We start from the raw sequence: 17,848 nt of genomic DNA, 5'->3' as shown, positions 1-17,848 counted from the left end.
CCTTTCTCCAGGGTGTCAGAGCTTTTCGCTGTTCCGTTGTTTGGTCAATTGACACACCGGCCCAGGTAGACTGAAAATACAGTGTCAGTCAGGACAAAAGCCAATTTTGTTCGTTCTCCTCGATGGCAATCTCCATGGCGCCGAGGCTGGCTGCGCTGTATGCTGCTAACAGATAACAAGGCTTTGGGTCTGCTCCGGGCTGCTCCCAGGTTTGGTTCTGAGCACTCCATTTGGTTCAGGATGTTGTTTGCATGATTTGTGATTTTTGGTGCATCGAGTATTGGTCTTTTTTGTTTTTGTTCTTTAATTAGGTTATTTTGAGGCTATCTGTGAGCAAGCAGATATCTAGATTATATAATTTATACATCCTTTTGATAATTGCTCTTGAATCTAAGTCCTTCTGCAGACACCCTGCTCCAACTTTCTTTGTATTGTTCCCAAACTTGACCACAAAGCCATCAATTCCTTCATCCAAATCATTGATATATAACGTGAAAGAAAGCAGTTCCAACATCAACCCCTGCGGAACGCCACTAGAAAAGGCCACCTTTACTCAGACTCTTTGCTTCCTGCCAATCAGCCCATGTTCTATTCATGCTAGTATCTTTCCTGTTAAGCAGCCTCATGTGAGGCACCTTGTCAAAGGCCTTCTGGAAATCCATATGAACAACATACACTGACTCTCCTTTGTCTATCCTGCCTGTTATTTCCTCAAAGTCCAACAGATTTGTCAGGCAAGATTTCCCCTTCATGAAACCATACAGACTTTGGCCAATTTTGTCATGTGCCTTCAAGTACCACGAAACCTGTTCGTTAATAATAGACTCTTAACATCTTTCCAACCACTGAAGTTAGGCTAACTGGCCTGCAATTTCCTTTCTTCTGTCTTCTTCCCTTTAAAGAGTAGAGTGACATTTGTAATTGTTCAGTCCTCTAGAACCATTCCAGAATCTAGTGATTCTTGAAAGATTATTACAATGCCTACATATAGTGTCTTCAGCCACCTCTTTCAGAACCCTGGGGTGTACACCATCTGGTCCAAGTGACTTACCTACCTTCAGACTCTCAGCTTCCTAAGCACCTTCTCCTTAGTAATAACAATAGCATTCACTTCTGCCCCCTGACACTCATATTTCAGGCATTCTCCTTGTGTCCTCCATAGTGAGGACGGATGCAAAATATTTATTAAGTTCATCTGCTATTTCTTTGTCCCCCATTACTACTGCACCACTGTCATTTTCCAGTGGTCTGATATTCGCCATCGTCTCATTTATATATCTGAAAAATCTTCTTTGGTATTCTCTAATATTATTGGCTAGCTTACCTTCATATTTCATCTTTTCCCCTTATGCCTTTTTTAATTGCTTTCTGTTGGTTTTTAAAAAGTTTCTCAGTCCTCTAATTTCTAATTAATCTGTATCATGTGCCCTTTCATTTGCTTTTGTGCTGTCTTTGACTTTCCTTGTCAGCCACAGTTGCTGCCGCATCCTTTTTAGAATACTTCATCTTTGGGATGTGACTATGCTGCACCTTCTGAATTGCTCCCAGACATTCCAGCCATTGTTGTTTTGCCATATGAAGCAGGTATATATTCTGCTGTTAAATAACCTTGAAGGGATAAATATTGAGGGTATTGCTAATTAGTATAGAAGTAAGTTTTTATCTGAATTCAATTAAATTTCTTTGCCTTTCAAAAGCATTTACATTGGTGGTTCTTGATGGTTTGCATTGATGCTGTAAAGTCTATCTAAATTTAATTCTGTTTTCAACATGGTTCAATCTTCTAAATTTACTTGGCTATTTGGATTAAAATAATCAAAATTGTGTCTGGTTAAATCTGTTTTGAAACCCAGATTACATTCAGATAACACACATAAAAGTTGCTGGTGAACGCAGCAGGCCAGGCAGTATCTATAGGAAGAGGTACAGTCGATGTTTCAGGCACAGACCCTTCGTCAGGACTAACTGAAAGAAGAGATAGTAAGAGATTTGAGAGGGGGAGGGGGAGATCCGAAATGATAGGGGAGGGATGGAGCCAAGAGCTGGAAAGTTGATTGGCAAAAGGGATATGAGAGGATCATAGGACGGGATGCCTCGGGAGAAAGAAAGGGGGAGGGGAAGCCCGGAGGATGGGCAAGGAGTATAGTGAGAGGGACAGAAGGAGAAAAAGAGAATTTTTTTTTAATAATAAATAACGGATGGGGTACAAAGGGGAGGTGGAGCATTAATGGTACCTGGGATCCTCAAAAGGTCCAAATTGAGAGGCTTGAAAACGAATCCTAAAGCCAACTGGAGTAAGTTGATGGCAGAGACACGTTCCGAGAAAGGATATATGGCTGTAATAGCGAGTCTGAGTTAAAATGTGGTTGAAAAGTTGAAGAGCTGAAGAAATTATAGATGGGGAGCAGTGACAGAGGGTTTCACTAAACTCCCGTCGAAGAGAAGATTTAAACTTCTTCAGTGTAGGCATCACCGGAAGAGGCTTTGCAGTAGTGAATTTAAAAACGCAAACACGAAATCTGCGGATGCTGGAATTTCAAGCAACACACACAAAAAAAATTGCTGGTGAATGCAGCAGGCCAGGCAGCATCTCTAGGAAGAGGTACAGTTGACGTGTTGGGCTGAGACCTTTCGTCAGGACTAACTGAAAGAAGAGATGGTAAGAGATTTGAAAGTGGGTGGGGGAGATCTGAAATGATAGAAGACAGGAGTGGGAGGAGTTTTTTTTCTCTCTCCTTTTTCTCCCTCTGTCCCTCTCACTATACCCCTTGCCCATCCTCTGGGCTTCCCCCCCCCCTTTTCCTTCTCCCTTGACCTCCTGTCCCATGATCCTCTCATATCCCTTTTGCCAATCACCTGTCCAGCTCTTGGCTCCATCCCTCTCCCCCCCCCCCCCAATCTTCTCCCCTCATTTCGGATCTCCCCCCTCCCTCCCACTTTCAAATCTCGTACTATCTCTTCTTTCAGTTAGTCCTGATGAAGGTTCTCGGCCCGAACGTCGACTGTACCTCTTCCTATAGATGCTGCCTGGCCTGCTGCGTTCACGAGCAATTTTTATGTGCATTGCTTGAATTTCCAGCATCTGCAGGTTTTCCTCGTGTTTACATTCAGATTCTATCAACGGAAACAGCTGTTTGGAGAAAATACTTAATGCCCATGAACCTGTTCCCGGTAAAAATGTATGAAATGAAAAATGGTGCTGGAAGTGCTCAGCTGGCCAGGGAGTATAAAGAAGCTGAGTTAACATTTCAGGTTACTGCAGGTCGTTCGGGTTCCAGCATCTTTTAAATAAGATTTTGGAAGGATTGATGGTCTTGTTTAGCAAGTATTGAAATCAGTTATGGTATGTTTCACCTGAAATACATCTGTCTCTATCCTATTTACAGCATCTTGATCAATTTAAATTTTTGTGGTTGCAACATTTCTTAATATCAAAACTCACTTGGAATCCTGATCTCTTGATTCACAAACATACTGTAGGAATTGCCATGCAGATTTTTGAAGGATGTTAATCTAGCATGATGTATGTTTTACAGAAATAGTATTCTTCAAATTGGTGAAATCTTATACCCCTATTGGATTACAAGTTTTGTATGAAGACAGTGGATACATTGTAATGGGCTGATGTAGAGCCTGTCCGATTGTTTCCATGAGAGAAATGCAGTCTTTGTGAAAGGACTATATCACAAAAGTTGAAGGACCAATGAGTTCTGCCTTCCCTCACATTTTGTTTTTGTAACGTTTACTATTCTTGTTATAAATAAATTCTAAGCATCATTGGGGAAACTTAGTGTCAATGAGAATATAAAGAGTTTTGAACTAGTTTTGTTTGGAGCTAGTTTTGTTCCTGTTTTGATTCAGATTTATTTATCACACGTTTGCATCGAAACAACAGTAACGTGTGTCGTTTGCTTTAACAAAGCAGCACATCCAAGAAGGTGCGGACGGGGGGCAGCCTGCAAGTGTTGCTACGGTGCTCAGCAAAACCACGTAACACAACCAACCAGCAACACAACAACAGCAAAACAAGCCCTTTCCCTCCCTCCCTCCCTCCCCACCCACCCACATGCATGGGCAGTCCTCAAATACCAGCACAGGTCTCTGGGCCTCCAGTCACCAGCCTTTGGCCATCTGCTTTGACTTCTGAACCCTGATTGATCCCTGGTTTAGATGATAACTGGAACCCAAACTCAAACTCTGGGCCCACTGACTTACTGGCCCTCGTGGCTACTGGGACCCTCTGGCTTGGGCCAGCCTGACAGCCACAGATGCCCTTTGTCACCCATCCACGTGTGACAAAGTGCACGTTAAGAACTGCAGCCCCTTTGTAAGAATTCACTGGGATTAGTTTGTGCATCAAACTTAAACTTACTGTGGAGTGTAAAGTTTAATTTGAACTTTAGGAAATTTGACACTAAAATTAATTGAAGGGGATTTTGAAGGTGGTAATTTTGAAATTGGTGATGAAATTATATGACAAAGAATTTCACAACATGATATGAGGAAACTTGTCAAATAAATTTCAGCACAGGAAGATATCATTCTCCTCCCTATTGTGGGCTAAGTATTGATTGGATAAGGTCAAAGTCCATTGTTCTTTGTTATTATTCCAAGTACGGGCTTGGAGCTAATGATGTATTTATAAAGGGTACCAAACCCGAGTAGGATAATGCATTTAATTTGTACTGCCAAAAAAAAGGACTTGAGTGAATTGATAAAATGCAGCATTTGCCTTTTTTCCAATAAGCTTCAAGCAGTTCAAGTTATGTGGAGGCAGGAATTAGCTCCAAATGTATGTGTTCAAAATGTATATTTTAATAAAGTAGCATGTCTAAACATATATCTCCTTTAAATAAAACCTGCAATTATTTCCTTTCACTTTATCTGTTATATACTTCAAGTTGATCTATCTGACTGCTATCAAAAAAATAATGCTCATTCATGGATACAGTTAAGAGGCTAGTAATAACACACATTAACTCCAGCCTCTTGGACAACCTTGAGCCACTGCTATTCACTGACTGCTGAAACAGGTCTATAGCAGATGCCATCTTTGTGGCTCTCTACTCGTCTCTGTAACATCTGGACGGTAAAGACACCTACATTTGACCATTGTTTATTGGCTACAGCTTAGCCTTCAACACTATAATTCTAAGCAAACATCACCAAATTCCAAGACCTGGGAGTGAACACCTCCTGCAACTGGATCCTTGACTTCCTGACCAACGAACTGAAATTAGTAAGGATAGGCAGTAACACCTTTGCCACAATTATTCCCAGCACTGGTGCTCCACACGGTTGTGTCCTAAGGCCCCCACTTTACTCCCATATACTCTCATGACTGCATAGCTAAATTCTTCTCTTAACTCCATTTACAAGTTTGCTGATGATACCACTGTAGTGGGCTGTATATCAAATAATGGTGAGCTAGACTACAGGAAGGAGCGAGAGAACTTAGTAACATAGTGTCATCTTTTCCCTCAATGTCAATAAAAAGAAAAGGAGTTGGTCATTGTCTTCAGAAAGGAAGGTGGAGCATCTACTCCTGTCTACATCAATAGTTCTGAGGAGTGAACATCGCCTGTTCTGGTCCAACCACAAGGATGCCATGGTCAAGAAAACTTGGCAGTGCCTCCACTATCTCAGGAGGCTAAAGAAATTGGGCATTATCACCACTGAACCCTTACCAATTTCTATTGATGCAATATGGAAGGCATCCAATCCAGATGCATCACGGCTTGGTACGGTAACTGTGACTGCAAGAAACTGCAGGGAGTTGTGGATGCAGCTCATCACATCATGGAAACAAGTCTTCCTTCATGGACTCTATTCTTCTTGCTGCTCAGTTATGCAATCAGTACAATCAAAGATCCCACCACCCTGGACATTCTTCTCCCCTCTCCCACCAGGCAGAAGATACAAAAGCTTAAAAGCATGTACTGCCAACTTAAGGGCAGCTCCTAACAGCCGTTATAAGACTATTGAATGAATCTCTAGCACAATAAAAGGAACTCCTGACCTCTCATTCTATGTCATAATGATCTTGCATCTACTGTTCGCCTGCACTGCACTTTGTCTGTAGCTGTGCACTTTATTCTGCATTCTGTAATTCTTTCACCTTGTGCTACCTGAATACACTGCTATGATTTGATCTGTATGAACAGTATGCAAAGCAAGCTTTTCACTGTACCTTGCTATGTGACAATAATATTCAAATTGTAATTCCTATTTAGTGGTCTTGTGTGCTGACTTGTATGCTTAGTTGAACAGTTATGGGCTGATGTCGACTGTTGATAGCGCAGAAATACCAGCCTATATGAAGTTCAGGTCCCCACTTTTACTGAAAGGGTAAATTGGTTTGTTATTGTCACATGTACTGTAGGACAGTGGGGGAATAAACTTTGTTTTACATTGCATGCAATTCATATAGATCATTACATCACACCAGTACATCAAAGTAGTACAAGGGCAAATAAGCAATAACAATGCAGAATATAGTGTTGCAGTTAGAGAGAAAGTGTTGTGCAAGCCATGAGGAGGTAGGTAGTGCGATCAAGAATCCATCTTATCGTAAAAGTTCACCTAATCGTCTGGTAGCAGCAGGCTAGAAGCTGTCCCTGAGCCTGGTATTACGTGCTTTCAGGCTTTTTGAAATTCACTAACCCCAAGATAAAATTGACATGCTACAGAGTTAACTTCCTACATACCAATGTAGCTGCTGAGAATGATTCTTCAGAAATCGGAGTGGCCCCATTAAGAATTCTAAATGATGTTTCAGGCATGGTCAGTACTACACAATGTGAGTACTCCGTATTCACTGCTCAGCGTGTGGTCAGAATACCAGATTACCACTGGAAACTGCAAATCTACACATTATTTTCTTTCGTAGTTTTGCTGTAATCTATCACTAGTGAATTTGTTCTACTTTCAAAATGTGGTTAGTAATTACAAATATCAAAATAATTAGTTGCAGTTTGTTTAGAACCTAGTGATGTCGTGTTAATGAAATATCTTCAGTGTCAGTAAGTTAATTTTAGACTTCTTAATACTGATAAAATCTATAACCAACACAGCCCCTGTGCATTATATTCCCTGAAAGTATCCAATTTACAAAACCTCATCTGATGATTAATTTGGTGTCTAAATGTCTATTTAGGGGTAGATATTAGTCTTGCATCAGTTTTCTGAAGCAACACAAAGTAATCAACATACACAATTTCTTTTATCATTTTTATACGAAGGCAGTTTTAACATTGGTACACCAACCTGATTATCTAATAAAGCTGCTTATACCTCTGCAAGCAATAATGCTAATTCCTTTGAAAACAAGTAAAAGAAAATCATTGTTAACAAAACAAAAATGAGATATCAATGATGGTTTCAAGGTCCAGATCTTTCTATCAATATGTGCGCTTCCATCAGGTGCAGTGCACCAAACACAAACAGAAACACACCTGGAAGTGTTCAGCGTGTTGGGCAGCATTCGTAGAGCGGAGTGAACAGTCGACGTTTCAGGCTGAGACTGCTTAACATGACTGGAAAGGAAGTGTGGAGAATATCATTTAGATTGAAAGAGTATGGAGAAGATCTACAAGGGTGTTACTGGGTCTTGAGGGCTGAGTTATAAGGAAAGGTTGAATAGGTGAGAGCTTTATTCCCTGGAGTGTGAGATAATGAGGGGAGATTTGATAGGGGTTTACAAAATTGAGGGTTATAAATAGGGTAAATGCAATCAGGCTTTCCCCACTGAGATTGGGTGCGACTACAACTAGAGGTTATGGGCTAAGGGTGAAAGGTGAAATACTTAAGGGGAACCTGTGGGGCAGCTTCACTTGGAGGGTGGTGAGAATGTGGAAGAAGCTGCAAGTGGAGGTAGTGGATGCAGGTTCAGTTGCAACACTTGGGAAGTTTGGATAAATGCAGAAATGGGTGTGGTATGGAGACCTCTGGTCCAGGTGTGGGTTGATGCCATAGCCATTTTGGTTATTGTATTCTCCCCTTTCCCTCAGGCAGAAAATACACAAGCTCGAGACATGTACCATCATGTTCAATAACAGCTTCTACTCTGCTTTTATAGGATTCATGAACAAATCTCATTGTTTTTCTTCATCTTGCAATCTATCTCTTCACGGTCCTTGCACTTTATCTTCCTGCACTGAGCTTTCTCTGTAACTGTAACAATGCTTCGACTGTTCATTTCCCTCCATTGATTCTGCCTGACCTGAGTTCCTAGAGCATATTTTCTGTCTTGCACTTTATTCTGCATTGATTTTCCATTTCATATTGATTTATGTATTTGAATTGATCCACCTAGATTGCATGCAAATAAAAGCTTTCCATTTTATCTCAGTACATGTGACAACAATAAACCAATTGTCCACTCAGTTTTTGTTTGCTAATTTTGAAATGCATTTATTTTCTTCTGGATTTCCGATTGTCCGTTGGTCTGTATGAATGAAACTTTTGCAGAAGCTGCCAAGGATTACAGGCAGCTTAGAAATTATTTTGATATAAACGAACATAATTAAACATATGAACGCCGCGTGTTATACCATGATGCGTTTACGCATAAAGCAAGTGATAATGTTTGGAACTGAGCTGTTTATTGAAATAATCTAGGGTTTGTTTCAACTGTTACAGTCATTATTTTTGGTGAATGGAGGCATTCTGAAAATTGGTTCAGTCACTGAGTTTTCATGTATGGAATACTTTCAAAATGTATATTTCTTTCATTAGTTCATCAGTAATAAGTCCAAGAATAAATTTGGAGGAAATAACTGAAAAATATGGCATATTTACTTTGTTTTATATCTTTTAGGTGAAACTGGCATTGGTAAATCAACATTAATGGACACATTGTTCAATACTAAATTTGAAAATACACAGGCATCCCACAATGAACCTGGAGTCCGGTTAAAATCACGCAGTTATGAATTACAAGAGAGTAACGTACGGCTAAAGCTGACTATTGTAGATACGGTGGGCTTTGGGGACCAGATAAACAAGGAGGACAGGTAAGAGTTTTGAATATTAATAGCTCTCATTGAAAATGAAACCTCAGATGTACAATTTGGTGAAACTGATGGTAGCACCCTCCTGTTACTTTATCCAGGTGGACATTCAGCAGGGCTGAGCACACAAAGTATATCAGCTGGAGAGCTGTGTGCCCTCATATGTCCTCTCTTGTACTCCTTGCTTTCCAGCAGTTAGCTGTGTAATCAACAAGATAGTAGATGATGTGGTTGTATGAGGAATAAATTGCAATAGAGTAGCCGAACTGCTTAAGGTAATGAATCAAGGTTCCAATCTTTGTACAAACATAGTTTGAATCCTACTACTGCCATCTTGTGCATACCGGTTCCCTAAGACAGCACAATAGCATAACAACTAATGCAGGGGTCTCCAACCTTTTTGCACCGCGAACCGGTTTAATATTGACAATATTCTTGCAGACCAGCCGACCGGGTGGGAGGGGAGGTGTTAATCACGACCGGAATATAGGTGATAAGTCATTTATAAGTGGCTAATACACTCAATTTCGTTTCTAAAAGGGTTTATCTAAGGAATTTAATATTAAACACACAGCGCATATTTTCCTCGCATGAATATAGTGATAAGTCAATTATAAGCCACTTATAAGTCAATAGCATCATAACATTTTAAGTAACGTTTGGATATTAAACACACAGCACATATTTCCTCGTATGAACATATAAAATCATTGCAACACACCAATATCGCTGAATCAGTGGGAAGCCTGGGCTAGTCTCCCTGCAACGAGACGGTGCCATCAAGGGGTGATGGGAGACAGCGATACTCAAAGGGGGTTCCTTATGTCCAGTCTATTCCGCAATTTAATTTTCGTTGCATTTACTGCAGAAAATCCCGCTTCACAGAGATATGATGTTGGAAATGGAAGCAACGTTTTCAGTGCTTTCGTGGCTCTCTCAGTATATTCAGCCTTGACTTTGATCCAGAATACTGGCAGAGATATTATGTCAAACATACTTTTCAGCCCACTGTCATTTGCAAGCTCAAGGAGTTGATCTTCCCATGCTGACATGGATGATTCACCAGGGACATTCACAAATGGGTCATGGACCCATTCCTTTGCATGTCTTGGGTCATTCGCAGTTGGGAAGTAACGCTCGAATTTTGTCAACAGCGAAGATAGGTGATCGCGCAGCAGCTGTGAGAAGGACGGTGCAGCCTCAGTCTCTCCCAAAGTCCTAGCTAATGTTGCGAACATGTCAAATATGCCCCTGTCCACTCACCGTCCCCACATTTCCAGTTTGGCTTTGAAAGCAAACACTTTATCTGCCAACTTGAAGACAGTTGTCATTCTCCCCTGAAGTGACAAATTGAGTTCATTGAGCAGGTTGAAGATGTCACACAGATAAGCGAGTTTTGCTTTCCACTCCTCGTCACTGAAGTGTGCTGCCAGTGGTAACTTTTTTCCTGAAATAAATCTCTGTAGCTGCTCTCTTAACTCAAAACTCCTGGCCAGGGCTCTCCCCTTTGATAGCCACCTGACTTCAGTGTGTGAGAGAAGCGTTTGAGAAGCATCCATTTCCTCGCAAAGCTGCTCAAACAGACATTTCTTACCCTTAGTAGCCACTAAATGCGACGCTCTCAGAGCAGCAGCATTTGTGCAGGTGGTGGCTCTCAGCACTGGCTTCTGTTCTGCTTGCTCACGTTTTTTCCGCTCAAAAAACTCAGCAGGTTTGTCTTTAAGTGCAGGGTACTTGGACTCAAGGTGCTGAAGCGGTTTTGAGGGCTTCATTGCCTCATTAGACAGCTTGTCTCCACATATCACACACAGGGCGCTTGGAGCGTGTGAGTCACCAGTCGCAATAAAGCCATATTTTATGTACGACTGGTCGTATTTTCTGTTGAAGGAAGCTTTCTTTTTTTTTGTAGTCTCTGCCTCAGCTGTCTCTGCATTATCATCATCATTAGGCCTTTTATGTCCCCTACCACTTCTTCTAAAGGAACTCTCAAATGACATTTGTTTTTTACTCATCACACAGCCAAATCATATCGTTTCCTCGCGGCCCGGTGGTTAGGGACTACTGAACTAATGTAATACTTGATAATGCCAATGAACAGGGTTCAATTCATCCCACTGCCTGTAATGAGTTTGTAAGTTCTCCCTTTGACTACATGGGTTTCCTTCAGGTGTTCCAGTTTCCTCTCTCGTTCCAATGACGCACAGTTCGTAAGTTATGGGCGTGCCATCTTGGCGCTGGAAACACGGCACGGCAGCACTTGTGGGCTGCTCCCAGCATATCCTCGGACTGTGATCACTGACGCAAACAACGCATTTCACTTTATGTTTTGATATACATGTGACAAAAAAAAGTTAATCTTAAAACTTTAAAATTGGCATACCTAATGCCAGTATATCTTTTTCAAGATCTCCTGCTAAAACTGTGACGTTAATAAATTGGTGACTATTTGAAATTTATTGAAAGATTACATAATTACTGTGAGAAAAGGAAAGAGCTATGATTAGGGTTATTCTAACATCAAGCTGTCTCATCTTGATGCATTTAACTGGGAAATTTACCATGTTTACCAGCATCTTGGGCTGTGGAACATTTGATGCAGTTTTTTTTTGTAACCCTTATCCCTTACTGATTTGTTAGCATGCATTCTTGGAATGGGTCTCTTGGTCAAGAAATATGTATACCATTGGGATGAAGCTACGGCAGAAAAGTGAATTTAAAATTGCTCTAGCAATTAAGTGAATGGGCAACAAGTTATGTGTTCGTTAAGTGATATAGTTTACATGTATAGTCTATGATTAAACTGAAAAATAATTCTTGCCAACTTATGGCTGTGTATAATTGTGATTCCTAATCAGAAAAAGTTGTTATGATGCAAATATGCCTTGCTATTAAAATACTTCTGTCCACAAGTTATTGACGATTTACAAGACATACAGTAGTTCTGGTACTAATGGGTCTGTGACAATGAATAGATCTTGGAAACGTAAGAAAAAAATTGTGTTACAAGCAGATTATTCCATGATAAATGCCAATAACGTAATTATTGTCTTAATTGAGGTTAATTGTCAAAGTTTCGATATCATATTTTATATTTATTTATATCAGCTATGGAGGTTTTGAGATGGTCTGATATGTCTGTCTAGTAATTACAGTTTAGAAAAGATTTTCCTTTATTTTTAATACCGCATGTTTGGTTCCAGCTACAAGCCTATCGTCGAATATATCGATGCACAGTTTGAAGCATACCTTCAGGAAGAACTGAAGATCAAGCGTTCATTCTACAATTATCACGACACCAGAATTCATACTTGTCTGTACTTCATTGCACCCACAGGACACTCACTAAAATCTCTTGACCTTGTTACCATGAAAAAATTAGACAGCAAGGTAAATGTTATTTTTCTTTTATCAATGTATAGATTGCTAAATCTCCTGATAAAATGTTGGTGTTTTTGAAAGTAACAAGAATTGTCGAATTGGCTTTGCTGATATAAATTGTAGGACTATGATTCTTAGCTTGTTCCTATTTTTTTTCAAGTATCTTGGAACACTAAACATTCGTGTTTTAAATGTTTGACTCCTATAGAAGTAATGTTATGACATTGTAGTCGTCTTCCTTTCAATTAATTAAAGTGGTTGAGTCTCTGAATAAAAACAATTAAGCGTAAAAATAAGATTAAGATAAGAATAATTTAGTTGGGTGGCACAATAACATAGCAGGCACATGGATGTCAGTGAGTTAGACCAGCGGGAAGAGTTTAAAAAGAAGCCAGCTTTATAGAGCAGGTGACTGATTAGAGGGAGTCAGAGTAGTGGGGCTTCAGCTCAATGAGGCTTTGGTGATAACAGGTCAAGGGAAGGTAAGTAACTTGTGAAGAATAGGAAGTATGTCTGTGAGGCCAGTGTTCTATACTGGGTGTTGGATGTGGGATGCCCATGGACACTCGCAGCCTCCCGGATGACCACATCCGTGCCATGTGCATCGAGCTGCAGCTCCTTGGGGACAGGGTTAGGGAACTGGAGTTGCATCTCGATGACTTGTCTGGTCAGGGAAAGTGACGAGGTGATAGAGAGGAGCTATAGGCAAGTAGTCACGCCGGGGCCTCGGGAGACAGATCAGTGGATAATAATAAGGAGAGGGAAGGGCAAGAGTCAGATACTAGAGAGTACCCCTGTGATTGACCCTTAACAATAAGTACTCCTGCTTGAGTACTGTTGGGGGAGGGGGGGAACCTACCTGGGGGAAGCGACAGTGGCCGCGCCTCTGGCACAGAGTCTGGCTCTGTGGCTCAGAAGGGTAGGGAAAGGAAGAGGATGGCAGCAGTGATAGGGACTGTATAGTTAGGGGGTGAGACAGGCGATTCTGTGGATGCAGGAAAGAAGCACGGATGGTAGTTTGCCTCCCAGGTGCCAGGGTTCGGGATGTCTCTGATCATGTCCACAGTATCCTGAAGTGGGAAGGTGAACAGCCAGAGGTCGTAGTACATAGTGGTACCAACGACATAGGTAGGAAAAGGGAGGAGGTCCTGAAAACAGACTACAGGGAGTTAGGAAGGAATTTGTGAAGCAGGACCACAAAGGTAGTAATCTCGGGATTATTGCCTGTGCTATGCAACAGTGAGTATAGGAATAGAGTGAGGTGGAGGATAAATGCGTGGCTGATCATTTGGAGCAGGGGGTAGGGATTCAGATTTCTGGATCATTGGGACCTCTTTTGTGGCAGGAGTGACCCGTACGAAAAGGACAGGTTGCACTTGAATCCGAGGGCAACCAATATCCTCGCAGGGAGGTTTGCTAAGGCTTTTGGGGAGAGCTTAAACTAGAATCGCTGGGGGGGGGGGGTGGGAACCAAACTGAAGAGACGGAGGAAGGGACTGTTGGCTGACAAATAGAGAAAGCTTGGAGAGAGGGAGGATAGGCAGGTGATAGAGAAGGGATGCGCTCAGACTGATGGTTTGAGATGTGTCTATTTTAATGCAAGAAGTATCATGAACAAAGCAGATGAGCTTAGAATGTGGATCAGTACTTTGAACTATGATGTGGCCATTACAGAGACTTGGATAGCTCAGGGGCAGGAATGGCTGCTTAGAGTGTACCAGGCTTTAGATGTTTCAGAGGCCAGGAAGGGAGGCAAAAGAAGTGGGGACATGGCACTGCTGATCAGAGATAGTGTCACGGGTGCAGAAAAGGAGGAAGTCATAGAAGGATTGTCTACTGAGTCTCTGTGGGTAGAGGTTAGGAATAGGAAGGGATCAATAACTCTACTGGGTGTTTTTTTTTTATAGACCACCCAATAGTAACAGGGATATCGAGGAGCAGATAGGGAGACAGATTCTGGAATGGTGCAAAATAATAACCCAGTTGTCATGATGGGAGATTTTAATTTCCCCAATATTGATTGGCATGTCCCTAGAGCAAGGGGTTTAGATGGGGTGGAGTTTGTTAGGTGTGTTCAGGAAGGTTTCCTAACACAATATGTAGATAAGCCTACACGAGGAGAGGCTGTACTTGATCTGGTATTGGGAAATGAACCTGGTCAGCTGTCAGGTCTGACAGTGGGAGAGCATTTTGGAAATAGTGATCATAATTCTATCTCCTTTAGCATAGCATTGGAGAGGGATAGGAACAGACAAGTTAGGAAAGTATTTAATTTGAGTAATGGGAAATATGAAGCTATAAGGCAGGAACTTGGAAGCATAAATTGAAAACAGATGTTCTCAGGGAAATGTACAGCAGAAATAGGTATATAAAATTATGATGGGTATAGATAGAGTGAATGCAAGCAGGTTAAAGGGAACATTGGGGGGGGGCTTCTTCACACAGAGAGTGGTGGAAGTGTGGAATGAGCTGCCAGAGGAGGTGGTAAATGTGGGTTCTTTTTTAACACTTAATAAATTGGTCAGGTACATGGATGGGAGGTGTATGGAGGGATATGGTCTGTGTGCAGGTCAGTGGGACTAGGCAGAAAATGGCACAGCCAGGAAGGGCCAAAAGGCTTGTTTCTGTGTTGTAGTTTTTCTATGGTTTTCTGTGGTTTTCTAAATGTGGCAAATGTTCAGGGGATATATGCATGGTGTTCTGCTTAAGTACGTTTCAATGAGACAGGGAAAGGATGGTAGGGTACAGGAACCGTGGTGTACAAAGATGAAAATCTAGTCAAGAAGAAATGAAAAGCTTATGAAGGGTTCAAAAAACTAGGTAATGATAAAGATCTAGAAAATTATAAGGCTAGCAGGAAGAAGCTTAAGAATGAAATTAGGAGAGCTAGAAGGGGCCTTGAGAAGGTCTTGGGGTGAGCAGGATTAAGGAAAACCCCAAAGCATTCTACAAGTATGTGAAGAGCAAGAGGACAAGATGTGAGAGAATAGGACCAATCAAGTGTGACAGTGGAAAAGTGTGTGTGGAACCGGAGGAGCTAGCAGAGATACTTAATGAATATTTTGCTTCAGTATTCACCACGGAAAAGGATCTTGGTGATTGTAGGGATGACTTACAGCAGATTGAAAAGCTTGAGCATGTAGATGTTAAGAAAGAGGATGTGCTGGAGCTTTTGGAAAGCATCAAGTTGGATATGTCACCAGGACTGGATGAGATGTACCCCAGGCTACTGTGGGAGGTGAGGGAGGAGATTGCTGAGCCTCTGGCAATGATCTTTGCATCATCAATGGGGATGGGAGAGGTTCTGGAGGATTGGAAGGTTCCAGATGTTGTTCCCTTATTCAAGAAAGGGAGTAGAGATAGCCCAGGAAATTATAGACCAGTGAGTTTTACTTCAGTGGTTGGTAAGTTGATGGAGAAGATCCTGACAAACAGGATTTATGAACATTTGGAGAGGCATAATATGATTAGGAATAGTCAGCATGGCTTTTTGAAAGGCAGGTTGTGCCTTACAAGCCTGATTGAATTTTCTGAGGATGTGACTAAACCCATTGATGAAGGTAGAGCAATAAATGTAGTGTATATGGATTTCAGCGAGGCACTTGATAAGGTACCCTATGCAAGGCTTATTGAGAAAGTAAGGAGGCATGGGATCCAGGGGGACCTTGCTTTGTGGATCCCGAATTGGCTTGCTCACAGAAGGTAAAGAGTGGTTGTAGTTGGGTCATATTCTGCATGGAGGTTGGTGACCAGCGGTGTGCCTCAGGGATCTCTTCTGGGACCTCTTCTCTTCATGATTTTTATAAATGACCTGGATGAGTTAGTAAGTTTGCTGATGACACAGAGGTTGGGGGTGTTGTGGATAGTGTGGAGGGCTGTCAGAGGTTACAGCGGGACATTGATGGGATGCAAAACTGGGCTGAGAAGTGGCAGATGGAGTTCAACCCAGGTAAGTGTGAGGTGGTTCATTTTGGTAGGTCAAATATGATAGCAGAATGGTAGGACTCTTGGTAGTGTGGAGGATCAGAGGGTTGAGGTCCGAGTCCATAGGACACTCAAAGCAGCTGTGCAGGTTGACTCTGTGGTTAAGAAGGCATACAGTGCATTGGCCTTCATCAACCGTGGGATTGAGTTTAACAGCCGAGAGGTAAATGTTACAGCTATAAAGGACCCTGGTCAGACCCCATCTGGAGTACTGTGCTCAGTTCTGGTCACCTAATTACAGGAAAAATGTGGAAACTATAGACAGGGTGCAAAGGAGATTTACAAGGATGTTGCCTGGATTGGGGAGCATGCCTTACGAGAATAGGTTAAGTGAACTTGGCCTTTTCTCCATGGAGTGACGGAGGATGAGAGGTGACCTGATAGAGGTGTGTAAAATGATGAGAGGCATTGATCGTGTGAATAGTCAGAGGCTTTTTCCCAGGGCTGAAGTGGCTAACACAAGAGGGCACAGTTTTAAGGTGCTTGGAAGCAGGTACAGAGGTGATGTCAGTGGTAAGTTTTTTTTCACACAGAGAGTGATGAGTGCATGGAATAGGCTGCCGGCGACGGTGGTGGAGGTGGCTACGATAGGGTCTATTAAGAGACTCCTGGGTAGGTACATGGAACTTAGAGGGCTATGGGTAACCCTAGGTAATTTCTAAAGTAAGAACATGTTTGGCACAACATTGTGGGCTGAAGGGCCTGTATTGTGCTGTAGGTTTTCTGTGTTTCTAATGTAATGTTATTACAATGCCAGCAGCAGGCTACAATCCTGGGGCTGTCTGTGAGGAGGTTGCTAATTCTCCCCCGTGACCACGTGGGCTTCCTCCCACATATCAAAGACATCGGGATTAGGAGGTCCATGGTCACATGGCTGTAATTGGGCAGCACAGGCACATTGGGCCAGAAGGATTTGTTACCATGCTATCTCCAAATAAAAGTTATATAAAGAAAACCCATTACTTTAATTGTTGTTCATTTAAAAGTTACTACAATGCCATGTTACATTGTAGTGACTTGTCATTGTGATCACATTTACATGTTAAACATTACGGCCTGTTATGGGAACTCAAATGCATTTGAGTGGAAAATCCTACAAAAGGTAGTGGACTCAGCCCAGTACATCATGGTAAAATCCTCACAACCACTGAGCACATCTACATGAAACGTTGCCGTAGAAAAACAGCATCCGTCATCAAAGACACTCACCACGCAGGCTGTGCCCTTTTCTCGCTGCTGCCATCAGGTAGAAGGTACAAATACCTCAGGACTCGCACCACCAGGTTCCAGAACAATTACTACTCCGCAACCATCAGGCTCTTGAACAAAAGGGGATAGCTACACTCATTCTATTTCTGGTGTTCCCATAACCTATGGTCGCACTTTAAGGACTCTATCTTGTTATTTCATGCTCATTATTTATTGCTATTGATTTATATTTGCATTTGCACAGTTGGTTATTCATTAATCCTGTT

General features: G+C 41.8%; 1 protein-coding gene across 5 annotated transcripts in view; it reads left to right on the top strand.

Moving 5' to 3' along the window:
• Window positions 1-17,848, top strand: part of LOC134344149 (septin-11) — a 93,490-nt gene that overhangs the window by 42,010 nt on the left and 33,632 nt on the right. For all 5 annotated transcript variants that reach the window (XR_010017376.1, XM_063043468.1, XM_063043466.1 and 2 more), the window contains exons 3-4: window positions 8,819-9,014; window positions 12,212-12,398. Coding sequence is in view for 4 of the 5 variants with exons in the window: in XM_063043468.1 (XP_062899538.1) it covers window positions 8,819-9,014; window positions 12,212-12,398 (383 nt within the window). In the remaining variant the exon portion in view is untranslated. The remainder of the gene's footprint in view (window positions 1-8,818; window positions 9,015-12,211; window positions 12,399-17,848) is intronic.

Source organism: Mobula hypostoma, chromosome 3, assembly GCF_963921235.1.
Source record: "Mobula hypostoma chromosome 3, sMobHyp1.1, whole genome shotgun sequence".
Taxonomy (NCBI): Eukaryota; Metazoa; Chordata; class Chondrichthyes; order Myliobatiformes; family Myliobatidae; genus Mobula; species Mobula hypostoma.
Note: the sequence above shows the minus strand (reverse complement) of the source record. Positions and strands in the feature narration are given on the sequence as shown.